Raw genomic sequence first — 14,428 nt, forward strand, 5'->3', positions numbered from 1 at the left:
AATTAGTATACAATTAGTAGGCAATACCTACTCACAATTGATCAAAATCACATGATGCACACCTATGATGTCATTGGAAACGTTTATCTTCCTCTATGTTTTAGTACAAAACGTAGAAATGCACCATTTTCACGTTGATGTTGATGACTATGAAGTTGGAAAATGATGACGTTTCCCTTTAAGGAAGTTGACTTCATGGAAATCAAATGTAGCCTAATATAAATCATATTTTGTGCATTTTATCATTCAGTAGGCCTCGTATGGTGTGGAAATCTGAACTCATGTCTACATTACAGAGTGTAGGTAGGCTATAGGCTATATAGGCCTTCTGACGGATCAGGATAAAATGTGTCTGTTTGTAATAAAGGGCACAGTTCTGCAGGTGAGTAAATTGTACTACTCTTAGATTTGAGTCGGCAGACTCTTTCTCACTGACTATTTTACTGTTTTATTACTTCTCCCTTCCGTTGTCATCCTACCGCCTCTGCTGCTGCTGCTCCGTTCCCATCACACTACTTTGCATAGCTTACCTCTCCCACTCCGCTTCCTCGACACGAGGACGTTCCTCCCCCTTTCTCACTATAAACACACCCATTGATTTTACCGAGGGAAGACCCGAATCAACCGAGCGCACGGTATGCACTATCCACATAGAACTGCTATAGGATCAGAAGCAAGTCTGGAGTCAGTCCGCGAGCGCAAACCTTTATCTTTATTTCTTAAATCTGGACGGAACGACGAATGTTGAACTGAAGATCTCATCACTGAACGACACATTTGGATGAGTCGAGTCCATTGACATCTATATAGGATAGAAATATTGTCCAGATCCTTTCCAAATAAGGCTATTCCTTTTTGAGGAACCCAAGACGCGCATTCTCCCAAGCACAAGTGGCTTGCTTGAACCAGCATCGTGGCTACTCTTCCAGCAGTGGCATGTTCGAGGGATAAAGCAGACAAAATTGAACTCCTACTTTCACCCAAAGAGGTAGGAATGGCACATAGTCTATTTGTATTTTTCACATTTGAGAATTGTTATTGCCATTATTGTTGGTGTTGTGATATAGGCTCCATGCATGGAGGAGCTCTGATGGAGCATTTGAGAGGATCACATCTACCAGTATTGTGTATTTTATGTGGGAAACGCCTGATTTAAGAACATAGCCTAAAGACACCATCCTGTAATGGATTTTGCAGCATGACACTTAAAGGAATTCCTCAAACATCTGTCTAGGAGATGCCATATTAGAATAGTTTAGAGGACAATATTCAGAGGCAACGTTGTGTTTTTACATTTGCTTTATCATGTTAATTGGCTGCATATATTCTAACATACTTTAACGAGAGAAGCAAGACAAAGCAAAGATTGAGCTCATATAGCCTAAAATGTGTTATTTTTAGGGCATGAAGAGGACTTTTAGCATGTGTACGTCTTTTATAAATATATTCAAGCAAATCCCATCTAGAAACACTGAGGCTATATTTATAAAAATAAGAAATCATCCCTTACAATTGTAACCATTATAATGTGTTGTCTTCTTATTGATTAAACCCGGTCTATTCTGAATGGTCTCCCTGGGTGCCCTTCACAGCTGCTCCCGGTGTAACGAGATTAACGGAGGGCATCAGGTGTGATAATAGTGCCAACATAGCTGCTGATGTGTCATTAATGTGCCTTATTCGGTTAAATTCGGCAAGGAACACAATTTTAGTCCCGTGGAGCGTTGGGTTTAACAACACAATTAACCTCTCGCGCAGAGACGATGACAGCGACTCGGGGACCGCCGGCATTGTATTGGTTACATGACAATTAAGACTGATTGGATTTGAATATACACTCGTAGATGACGGCTGTTTACACTGACGGGTTACATTGGCATTTTGCCCAGTGATAGGGTTTATTTTTCCTGCAGGGATTGGACAGTTATAGGATACACATGCCTTGCTGTTTACTTTTGCAAGTTTTCTCCCTGCCTAGCCCCCCCACCTCTTCTCTCTGTATCCCTGGTCCACTTTGAACACCTGGCAATGATTTGACAGATTCCAGCCAGCCCCAGACATCAGATCAGACAGGGTCTGTGTGTGTATGTGTCATGACATCATCCGGCACAGCAGCTATCTGTCTGCCTGTCCCAGTCATATCAGCGCCTCTGGCAAACAGGCATTGCTTTCTTGATCCCAGCCCAGGGAGCGACCCTGCTGATATTGATCATATCACACACCCTGCCTGAAATCAAAATGAGACTGAGAGGTTGCATTCCAAATGGCACCATATTCTCTATATAGTGCACTACTTTGACCAGAGCCTATAGGGCTCTATAGGGAATGGGGGCCAATTGGGATGCATTCTGAGAATGTGATGGAGACTCACTACCCCTCCTTAGGACTGTGTAGAGATGAGTAATACACTCTTACAGGGTTTGGCTTGGCTTGGACTAGCTTCCATTTATATTCATGGTTTCTGGTTAGAAAAAAGACTTTGAACTGTAGGCTACATCCCAATGCTTTAAATTTAAATATATTATCATGCATTTTTCTATGATGTGTTTGTATGGGTTTCCATATGTTTGTATGTGTTTTCTTTTTAGAATCACTCATGCCACTGGCTATGTCTATTACTTGATTATTATACAGTATAATAATGCAAATACAATTCATAATTTGTTCTCTTTCTCCAGGATTCAATGAAAATGTCTGTGTGCGTCCATGAGAACCGCAAGTCGCGTGCCAGCACTGGCTCCATGAACATCTACCTGTTCCACAAGTCGTCGTACGCTGACAGCGTCCTGATGCACCTGAACACGCTGCGGCAGCAACGTCTCTTCACCGACGTCCTCCTCCATGCCGGGAGCCGCTCTTTCCCCTGCCACCGTGCCGTGCTGGCCGCCTGCAGCCGCTACTTCCAGGTAAAAACACTGTTACCCAAGGCAGGGTACTGTTGGTGTTTGTCATTGGAAAACAAGTCACGTTTAGCTGCCATGCTAACACTAGCTGGACTAAATGCTAATGCGCTAACTCTTGGTTTCCCACCTCCTTGTTTGTCCGTCAGGCTATGTTCTCTGGAGGTCTCCGGGAAAGCCAGGCCAGCGAGGTTGACTTCAGGGACTCCATCCACCCTGAGGTCCTGGAGCTGTTATTAGACTACGCCTACTCCTCTCGCGTGGTCATCAACGAGGAGAACGCAGAGTCTCTCCTGGAGGCCGGGGACATGCTGGAGTTCCAGGACATCCGGGACGCCTGCGCCGAGTTCCTGGAGAGGAACCTGCACCCGTCCAACTGCCTGGGCATGCTGCTGCTGTCCGACGCCCACCAGTGCACCAAGCTGTCTGAGCTCTCCTGGGGCATGTGCCTCAGCAACTTCCCCGCCATCTGCAAGACAGAGGACTTCCTGCAGCTCCCCAAAGACATGGTGGTGCAGCTCCTGTCCCACGAGGAGCTGGAGACAGAGGACGAGAGGCTGGTCTACGAGGCCACCCTCAACTGGGTCAACTACGACCTGGAGAGGAGGCACTGCCACCTGCCGGAACTGCTGCAAACTGTCCGCCTGGCACTCCTCCCCGCCATCTTCCTCATGGAGAACGTGTCCACGGAGGAGCTGATCAACGCCCAGTTAAAGAGCAAGGAGCTGGTGGACGAGGCCATCCACTGCAAACTGAAGATCCTCCAGAACGACGGGGTGGTGAACAGCACCTGCGCCCGGCCCAGGAAGACCAGCCACGCCCTGTTCCTCCTGGGAGGACAGACCTTCATGTGTGACAAGCTGTACTTGGTGGACCAGAAGGCCAAGGAGATCATCCCCAAGGCGGACATCCCCAGCCCCAGGAAGGAGTTCAGCGCGTGCGCAATCGGCTGTAAGGTCTACGTGACCGGCGGGAGGGGCTCGGAGAACGGTGTGTCCAAAGACGTGTGGGTCTATGACACAGTGCATGAGGAGTGGTCCAAGGCGGCGCCCATGCTCATCGCCCGCTTCGGCCACGGGTCAGCCGAGCTGAAACACTGCTTGTACGTGGTTGGAGGACACACGGCCGGCACCGGCTGCCTCACCGCCTCGCCCTCGGTGTCCCTGAAACAGGTGGAGCAGTTCGACCCGGCGGCCAATAAGTGGACCATGGTGGCTCCGCTGAGGGAAGGCGTGAGCAACGCGGCGGTGGTCAGCGTCAAGCTGAAACTCTTCGCCTTCGGCGGCACCAGCGTCACCCACGACAAACTTCCCAAGGTGCAGTGCTACGACCCGCAGGAGAATTGCTGGATGGTTCCGGCCTCCTGCCCGCAGCCCTGGCGCTACACTGCCGCCGCCGTCCTCGGCAATCAGATCTTTGTGATGGGCGGGGACACAGAGTTCTCGGCGTGCTCGGCCTATAAGTTCAGCAGCGATACCTACCAGTGGACTAAAGTGGGAGACGTGACGGCTAAGAGAATGAGCTGCCAGGCCGTAGCGTCAGGTAACAAACTGTATGTGGTGGGAGGCTACTTTGGCACACAGCGGTGTAAGACTCTGGACTGTTATGACCCAACACTGGATGCTTGGAACAGCATCACTACCGTACCCTACTCCCTCATCCCCACTGCCTTCGTCAGTACCTGGAAACATCTCCCAGCCTGACCTGCATGGCATTCTGGGATAGCCCCACACCTCCATCCCAACCCCCCTCTCATGAGGTATGGTGATCAGTCTCTCTCTCTCTCTCTCTCTCTCTCTCTCTCTCTGTCTCTCTCTGTCTCTCTCTGTGTGTGTTGTTTGTTTGTTTGTTTGTTACTATCTGTCAGTAGGGGAATGAGATGGAATGTATTAGTGATACACTGGGCAGTCCAGACTGGAGAGTCCAAGCGATTTCAAGTATTCTCAGCTGAGCTGAGTGCATAAGACAGTTTCTTGTTGTCAGTTTTTCTAATAAACACTCTTCGTCACATATCTATTGGGCTGTGTTTTGAGCTCTCATTGTCACATATCTATTGGGCTGTGTTTTGAGCTCTCATTGTCACATATCTATTGGGCTGTGTTTTGAGCTCTCATTGTCACATACTGGGATGATATAAGTAAAATTCCCAGCTCATAGGTTAAAGACAGCTGTTTTCATTCAATGGCCAGTAGATAAAAATCCCGTTCTCCCTCAGTCACCCTACAAAGATCCTGATTGAATCAAGCACAAATGGACTATTGATAGAGTAATTAGATTGCCATGCGATTTTGGCCATGGCTGAACTGCATGCTTTGAATACTAACCAAGCAGCCGCAGCTATTTGATTTGTGTCTATCGATACCAGTGAAAACCACAGATACAGGGAGAAACAAAATACACCAGACCACTGTGTGGCGAGAGGGGAGTGAGTGATAGGATGGGGGATTGTATGTGTAGGTTATGAGAGTTATGAGACGGCAGGGTTGGGGTGAGACAATTTTGACTTTGTGGCTGGCCTAAGGGGAAATCACTCAGTTCTGCCTACAGGACAAGACTCATAACAATAAACTTCAACCTACACGAGGCAGTGAAGGAGGAGGCACACAGGGGGTAATTGAAACAGAACAGAATACTTTTATTGTCCCTGTGGGAGAAATTTGTCTGAGGGGGTTGAGAGGGGGGAGGCCAATTAGACAAGTTACATGCCGGCAAGCTACAACATCCTGGTGAGGCTAATCCACTCTCAATTGCCTCTTTTTGATGGGTTTATGGTGCTCTGGGTGGGAGGTGAGAGAGAGAGAGAGGCAGTCTGGAGTTACTGAGATGAGGAGAAGGCAGAGGGTGGTAACAGGGAGTAAGGCTTTGGTGCCTGTCTTTCAGAGAGAACGCGGCTGCACAGCCATGCAGACAAGCAAAACACAGCCAGTACACACACACTCCGGCCCTGACAAATAACAGTGCCTGGACAGGAAGTGAGTGTTTACTGTTGCTCTGAGCAGCCCCAGTCTCTCCCACCTCTCCCCTGTGCCCTGTGTCTGTGTGTCTGTCTGTGTGTATCTGCAAAGCCTTATAGTAACCACTCTCTGTCTCCTTGACGATAAGCAGGCCAGACGGATGTAGAGCACAGACCATTGGCAACCCTGCTCATTCTGAACACTGGAGACCCTGGTGTCATAATCCGACTCTCTCTTTCACACACGATCGCATAAAGGCAGACACATGCACACATGCGGACAGATGCACACACACACACACACACACACACACACACACACACACACACATGCAGACACACAATTGGCAGACCTTCTCATTTTGCAGACCTTGGTGAAATGGCCCTCAGCTCATGAGCCAAAGAGAGGGGAGAGACAGAGGGAAGGATAGATAAATAGATTGATTGGCCTGGGATACTGATGCGCCTCTCTGCTCCACTATTCTCTGCTCTCCTTTGATGAAATGCTCCCTGACTTAAGTGCACATTTTTCTTCAGTGACTCATCTCTGAAACAGAGACTGCAGTGAAAGCTTTAACCCTCTAGACTAGACCAATGCAAAATACTGCTTTTGGGTGTACAATTATTTCAAATTTCAGTCACTGATTTATTGTAAGGCCTGATCCTCTCTTTTGCGTAGGTGCCCATTTTTCTGTAAACAGTCATAGTGTGGAGTGGTGACTCCACACAGAGACACAGTGACACTGATGTATTACTGGCCACTAAATAGTGGGAGGGGAGGAGAGAAGGGTGAAAAACAGATCTCTCCTCTTCAGTTAGTCTGTTTTCACACTTTTTTAGTTGCTCAACACTCCCCAGGGGGACTCCCCTCTACACTTCCCTCTCCTCTCTCTTCATCCCTCCCTTTTCCCTTCCTCTCTCTCCCTCTATTAGGTCTAGTCCGTACTGCTGGCTTGTACTGGTTACAGCCCCACTAGGTATCTGGTGTCAAGCAAATTCATGCTTTTGTTCAGAGATCTGCTTTAGTCTCGCAAGGGTGCCAATACTGATAAAATCCAATTTGTTATCATTCCATTTTGTAACTTCCAAGGTTGGTAAGGACTGGGAAACTCCAGGGTATAGAATCCTTCAAAATCTGAAATGAGGATTTCATTATCAGTCAGCTAGCTCCTTCCACTCATGCGTTGGAGAGGATAGAGATGCTTGCTTATTGTTATTCATCCTTTGCTATGCGATGACCTCCAGGCAGATATCCCCATCACTAGGCCAGTATAACTGGATCTTTCTGGAAGCTTAAATGAGAAAGGCCTCTTCCGGGTGGCAGAGTTGGCGGAGCGACCGTTATGCACTCGTGTGTGTGTGTGTATTGTGTGTGTGTGTGTGTGTGTGTGTGTGTGTGTTTGCCTGTGTGTGTCCGTGTGCGTGTGTGTTTGCATGTGTGTGCCTGTATGTGCGTTTCCTCTAGCTACCACAGCCAGTTGTAAGATAGGGCCACATGGGAAGAAGGCGAGAGATGGGGGAGGAGGATATGTATTTAAAATGGATATTAGACTCGCGTTACACATGGGGCCTTCCCAAGGCTATAAACCATCTGCGGTGTAATGCTGAAAAAAATAAAGCTTTTAAAACCAAAAAGTCAGAATAAGATGCAGAGCGGAAGTCAAAGGCCGTCAGATTTGAAATATCTAGCTGGATTTAGATTTGGGGGAGCGATAAAAAGAACCCTAACTGTGTCGGGGGAATGGCAGTAAAGTGGATGATTTCACAAAGGAGTCCATTAGCCTTCTAGCCTAATGCATGATATCTCTGACAAGTCTCTAGAGAAACAGGTGCAAATGCCACGGCAGGCAAGGCAGTGTCTGTTTAGTTGTTTTTTTTTACTGAGGGGAGAAAGAGAAGGAGTTAGGGGGGACAGTAAAGGAATGAAGATAGGGTCTGGAGTCTATCTGAGGGATTTTTCTGTCCCTGAACTTTTGAATCTTAGCAAATGTGTTAAATTGTCTACTTTTGAGCCTTTTTTCGAGGCGCAAAAGCAGAGATATTTTCCATGACGCCTTAAACACTGTTTGTCTAATGGGTATTTTTTTCTCTCTCTCTCTCCTTTTTCCTCAGATTTCTCTGTTTTGCATCATGCACTGGATTCCAGCTGTGAAGATAGAATCACACTCTTTAACTTCCTGTTTGTGCAATAAAAAAAAAAGAATTTCAAATTTTCTTCATGAAAAACGGAACCATTGTATAAGTGTGAAAACACACCTTGATCCACCCTAATGCTACTGTGAGTTTACAGACGTTTAAAGAACCATCAACGCTCCTGAGAGGACCTTGTACACAGAATGATGTCAATGATGTCATATCGTTTCTGAGAGAGAGGTTTGGACGTTATTCATGCAAACAAACCCAACAACCTGCTGCTTGTACTGTAAGATCCAACAACCTGCTGCTTGTACTGTAAAATCCAACAACCGCCTAATCCCAGTGTACTATCGGCATACCGCGCCTGTGCTTCTCAGCCTTCCATGAAAGACCCATCAACATATCAGTCAGTCACACACTCACACAGCCGGGATTTCTTTCCATTCAATCATGAAATACTTGTACTACGGACCATGTCTTTGCTCTTCTCACTCTGATAATTCTGTGATATGAAATTAGAAAGAAGAAGAAACATCCTCTGCACAGGGCCTTTAATTTAATAGCATGAAGGAGGACCTGTTTGGACATAGGATACATATGAGGGGAGAGAGGAGAGTGACCAGATACGGACTCCTCTTCAGCTTGATTATAACCAACTAATCCATAAACAGTTTTCTCTCCCTAGTGTATCTGAGACTTTAGATTCTTCTTGTTCCAGTCGTTCTGCCCTCGCCAAGGAAGAGGAGAGAAAAAGACAGATTGACAACCTCCTCCCCTCCTCTTCCTGTCCCCATCACCTAGTAGGCGTTTGGGGTTTAAAATGTTGTTATGGGTGTTGGAAGTTCCTCTTTTGCAGTTTGCTGTGAGCCCTGGCTCTAGCTGTCACTATGTGTTGTGAGGACTTGGAAGTGCCAGCACCAGCTGAGTCTGAGAGGGGAGTTGGGGAGAGGGTGAAGGAGGGTCATGTCCTGACATGTCTACCGATGCCTCCTCCAACCCCATTCTTGCAGTTGGTCACTACACTCTCCTGATCCAAAATAACAATAATCCAAGAAGAGAAGTGGACAATGCAACACAGAACTGAAGAAAATTCTAATTCAAGCTCAGTTGGACACTAAGGGCTTGATTCAATCTGTAGCGCTGAATATCAGGGTTACAGCGTGATTGAAATTGAAAGGCAATGTTTCCATATTCGCGGAGACTGCATTCACGGTAATAGCTGCATATGTCGGCTCAATCCGAAATTACCTTTAAAATGTTAAGCTTCCTATACGGATTGCATCTAGCCCTGAAGGGTTTGCTCTTGCACACTATTTACTGTTGTTCTGAAGTAATTCCAATGAGCAGTATTGTTTTGTTGGATCACTGATGGATAGTTTTTCTACTTTGCCTAGAAGATTATTCTGAACTCTTCAGAGCATGTACCATGGACATGGGGACTCAAGTATGATTGGCATGATGAACTTCTCTGGTCAAGAGCATCTTGTTACCTTCCTAACCAAAACTGAAACGTAATACATTCTTGTCTTATCATTCTCCAGTGTATCATGTTTCATAAGTCTTAATTTATACAAAAATGACTTTACTTTATTTATTGTTTCTCTGCCTGCATTAATTTCCAGGTAAATTAAAGTAGATCTTTTTAAGGGTAAATCATGCATGACCCTTTTTATAGATGCTCTATTTTATTGTTTATCCTTTGGTCTGCTTTTTTTGCACAGTTCAGTTTCTCCCAAAGTGCAACCTGTTCCAACCATTTGGTCAGTGAGGTGAACAGGTCAGAGGTCCGGGGTTAGGAGTCAGTGTAGGGATGGACACTTAGATTACCTAGAGTGCAAGTGGCCAGTGGGTGGGTCAACAAGGCCTTGCTTAGAGAATGTGTTTGTTTTAGAGGTGGACTCTGGGTAGAGTAACATCTCACATTTAAATGTTGACTCTGCTATGAGGCATATCTGCTTTATTCTAAGTCCCACACTCAAATATTCAATATTCTGACATGAGATGAGCGTATGTAGCTCAGACTTCTGTGTACATCATTTATCAATGTCCATGGGAGACTTGCATGAAAAATACAAGCTAAGCATGTAGATCTCAAGTCAGAATACTGCCATTTTAGTGTAGTGTGAGTGTGAAGATGAGGAAGAGGATGTGTAGTTAGCTGAATCCTGTAAATTTAAAGGGCAGGCAGACACCGCAGTGCTCTTCACCCTATGGGCACTGATGTATGGGAGGGAATATGAAAGGGGAGAGTTACAAAGACCAACAAAGAGAATGTCTTAAATACTTGCGTCCAAAATTTTGTACCAGTAGTTTATTTCTGGATGTTTTTGTCTGTTTGTCTGTCTGGGTGGCCAAAATATTGACATGTACAGTTTAGCATGATGAAATCATTGTCAAGGTCAACATAAAAGCTAACGGTTGTATAGATTTTCCCAGGCAGGATGTGTTCTGGATGGATTCAGTGAATGGCCTCAATCCCTTGTATTCCACATTCCTGTTTGATTATTTGAGCCACCCACCTCCTTTCCTTCTCCCAGCCCACCTTCCACCTCCCAGCCCTCCTACCACCTCCCAGCCCTCCTCCCAGCCCAACTCCCACCTCCCAGCCCACCTCCCAGCCCACCTCCCAGCTCCCAGCCCAGCTTCCAGCCCACCTCCTAGCCCACCTCCCAGCCCAGCTCCCAGCCCACCTCCCAGCCCAACTCCCACCTCCCAGCCCTCCTCCCAGCTCCCAGCCCTCCTCCCACCTCCCAGCCCTCCTCCCAGCCCAACTCCCAGCTCCCAGCCTTCCTCCCAGCTCCCAGCCCACCTCCCAGCTCCCAGCCCACCTCCCAGCCCACCTCCCAGCCCAGCTCCCAGCCACCTCCCAGCCCAGCTCCCAGCCCACCTCCCAGCCCACCTCCCACCTCCCTGCCCAGTTCCCAGCCCAGCTCCCAGCCCTCCTCCCACCTCCCAGCCCTCCTCCCACCTCCCAGCCCAGCTCCCAGCCCACCTCCCAGCTCCCAGCCCACCTCCCAGGCCTACAAAAGCACAAACTGTTTAAGGAATTCTATGGAGAACTCATTGGCTCCTTGATGTCGACCCCCTAACCAACCCGCCCACAAAACACTGCACCTTTCTCCTCACCAATCAGATAAGAGGGTTCCTTTTAGAACATAAGTTACCCTGGCAACGGTCAACAGTGAGTGCCCCTCCAATTTACAAGTGATTGTTCAGTGTCATTTTTTTCCTTCTCTCATTTCTCTTTTTGCCCCCTCTCTCTTCCCCCTTTATTGGGATTCAGTCACTTACGTGTAGTGTGTTCTGACTGGCTTGCTCTAGGCATTCATCCAAATTATGTCAAATTCTTTATAAACACTTTCAATGTGCATTTGCTTTCATTTTTTTCTGTCATGTTTCAATTTTTTTCTAACATTGTTTTGTACATGTGACAGATTTTTTTTTCACAGTGTGAAATTCATGGCAAAATAAATGAGTTTTTCCTCTTTACTGTAATCACTTGCCTTACCTGTCTTTATTTGCAATTGAGCTTTGATATATTGCAACTATTTGTGTAACTATTTGGTGTACACACACAATGACCTCTAAAGAAATGTATTTTAACACTATGCTTAAACCAACATCCAATGTCTTTCCCAGGCTAAACTCATGAAGGCACGTGACGGTTTTGCATACAGGCTATCTATCATTCCTAAGACAAACTTCCCCCATAAAGCTCCTGCAAATATTTTGACATAGCTCTTGAGTAGTAGGAATGAGGAAAAGTACAACCCACTCATTCCAGCAGTAGCACCATAGCCTTGGGTTCCGAAGGCCTAGCAAGCTCATTATTGCATGTTTCACATATTTAGGCAGCTTTAGAGGGAATGTAGTTCACTTTAATTGCCCCACAGTATTAAAGCCCACTGTATTATCCCTCCACACAGCCTTTTGTTCTGGTAGAGGAGAGACTAAAATAATCCTATCTACTGTATTCCTGTGGCTTTCCATCTCCGCTCAGTTCTGCTCTCACTCTGTTCTCTGTCTGTTCTCTCACTCTGTTCTCTCACTCTGTTCTCTCTTTCTGTTCTCTCACTCTGTTCTCTCACTCTGTTCTCTCTGTTCTCTCACTCTGTTCTCTCTGTCTGTTCTCTCACTCTGTCCTCTCTGTCTGTTCTCTCACTCTGTTCTCTCACTCTGTTCTCTCTGTCTGTTCTCTCACTCTGTCCTCTCTGTCTGTTCTCTCACTCTGTTCTCTCACTCTGTTCTCTCACTCTGTTCTCTCACTCTGTTCTCTCTCTGTTCTCTCACTCTGTTCTCTCTGTCTGTTCTCTCACTCTGTTCTCTCACTCTGTTCTCTCTGTCTGTTCTCTCACTCTGTCCTCTCTGTCTGTTCTCTCACTCTGTTCTCTCACTCTGTTCTCTCTGTCTGTTCTCTCACTCTGTCCTCTCTGTCTGTTCTCTCACTCTGTTCTCTCTGTTCTCTCACTCTGTTCTCTCTGTCTGTTCTCTCACTCTGTTCTCTCACTCTGTTCTCTCTCTGTTCTCTCACTCTGTTCTCTCTGTTCTCTCACTCTGTTCTCTCTGTCTGTTCTCTCACTCTGTTCTCTCACTCTGTTCTCTCTGTTCTCTCACTCTGTTCTCTCTGTCTGTTCTCTCACTCTGTTCTCTCACTCTGTCCTCTCTGTCTGTTCTCTCTGTTCTCTCTGTTCTCTATGTTCTCTCACTCTGTTCTCTCTGTTCTCTCACTCTCTCTCACTCTGTTCTCTCACTCTGTTCTCTCACTCTGTTCTCTCTGTCTGTTCTCTCACTCTGTTCTCTCTGTCTGTTCTCTCTGTCTGTTCTCTCACTCTGTTCTCTCACTCTGTTCTCTCTGTCTGTTCTCTCACTCTGTTCTCTCTGTCTGTTCTCTCTGTCTGTTCTCTCACTCTGTTCTCTCACTCTGTTCTCTCTCTGTTCTCTCACTCTGTCCTCTCTGTCTGTTCTCTCTGTCTGTTCTCTCTGTTCTCTATGTTCTCTCACTCTGTTCTCTCTGTTCTCTCACTCTCTCTCACTCTGTTCTCTCACTGTTCTCTCACTCTGTTCTCTCTGTCTGTTCTCTCTGTCTGTTCTCTCTGTCTGTTCTCTGTCTGTTCTCTCTGCCTCTTCACTCTGTTCTCTCTGTCTGTTCTCTGTTCTCTCTGCCTCTTCACTCTGTTCTCTCTGTCTGTTCTCTGTTCTCTCACTCCGCTCTCTCTCTCTCCTCTCTCTGCTCTCTTTCTGTACTCTCTCACTCTGTTCTCTCTCTGTACTTTTTCTCACTCTGTTCTCTCTGTTCTCTTTCTCACTCTGTTCTCTCTGTTCTCTTTCTCACTCTGTTCTCTCTGTTCTCTTTCTCACTCTGTTCTCTCTGTTCTCTTTCTCACTCTGTTCTCTCTGTTCTCTTTCTCACTCTGTTCTCTCTCTCTGTACTCTGTTCTCTCTGCTCTCTCTCTGTTCTCTCTGCTCTGCTCTCTCTGTTCTCTCTGCTCTCTCTCTGCTCTCTCTCTCCTCTCTCTGCTCTCTATCTGCTCTCTCTCTCTGCTCTCTCTCTCCTCTCTCTGCTCTCTATCTGCTCTCTCTCTCTGCTCTCTCTCTCCTCTCTCTGCTCTGCTCTCTCTCTCTCTGCTCTGCTCTCTCTCGGCTCTCTCTGTTCTCTCTCTCTCTGCTCTGCTCTCTCTCTGCTCTCTCTCTCTGCTCTGCTCTCTCTCTGCTCTGCTCTCTCTCTGCTCTCTCTTTCTCTGCTCTGCTCTCTCTCGGCTCTCTCTGTTCTCTCTCTCTCTGCTCTCTCTCTCGGCTCTCTCTGTTCTCTCTCGCTCTGCTCTGCTCTCTCTCGGCTCTCTCGGTTCTCTCTCTCTCTGCTCTCTCTGTTCTCTCTCTCTCTCTGCTCGGCTCTCTCTGCTCTGCTCTCTCTCGGCTCTCTCTCTCTGCTCTGCTCTCTCTCGGCTCTCTCTCTGTTCTCTCTCTATCTGCAGCTTGGGAAGGAACAAGGCGAAATAGACTGCCCAGATACTTTCCCTTTTTCTGCCATGTCACCTAGGCAACGGTGACCTTTATCTGCTGAAAACTGTGGGGGCTGAGGAAGGAAAAAGGAGAACTCTCTCCCTCCCTTCCCTCATCTCTCACTTCCTACACCCTCCACTCGCTCTTTCCAGTGCAGAGAATACGGTACATATCTGCTTGCCAACTGTGGACTCACTGTGTTTAACGTTTCCTTGTCCCTCTAACAAGTTGAATATCCCATTAGTGTGGAGACTGCAAAGCAGAGAGCACAGCACAGCACAGCCCAGCTGCTTAATAAGACAGCATCCCAAATGACCCTATTTAGTGCACTACTTTTGACCAAAGCCCTATGGAGTTAGGGTGCCATTTGGGACTCAACATAACACTGCATTCCTCTAGCACTGTGGAGTCCAGCTCCTTTCCTTTCTGCTCTGCTTAG

The 14,428-nt window shown here is 46.9% G+C and overlaps 1 protein-coding gene across 1 annotated transcript; it reads left to right on the forward strand.

The window, feature by feature from the left end:
• Positions 1 to 603: 603 nt before the first annotated feature.
• On the forward strand, positions 604 to 10,626 carry LOC106568903 (ectoderm-neural cortex protein 1). The gene is made up of 4 exons (XM_014139709.2): positions 604 to 988; positions 2,679 to 2,906; positions 3,050 to 4,659; positions 7,966 to 10,626. Exons 2-3 carry the CDS (start codon positions 2,685 to 2,687, stop codon positions 4,601 to 4,603), a joined length of 1,776 nt encoding a protein of 591 aa, XP_013995184.1. The 5' UTR covers positions 604 to 988; positions 2,679 to 2,684; the 3' UTR covers positions 4,604 to 4,659; positions 7,966 to 10,626.
• The last annotated feature ends 3,802 nt before the right edge of the window (positions 10,627 to 14,428 follow it).

Source organism: Salmo salar, chromosome ssa01 (genome assembly GCF_905237065.1).
Source record: "Salmo salar chromosome ssa01, Ssal_v3.1, whole genome shotgun sequence".
Taxonomy (NCBI): Eukaryota; Metazoa; Chordata; class Actinopteri; order Salmoniformes; family Salmonidae; genus Salmo; species Salmo salar.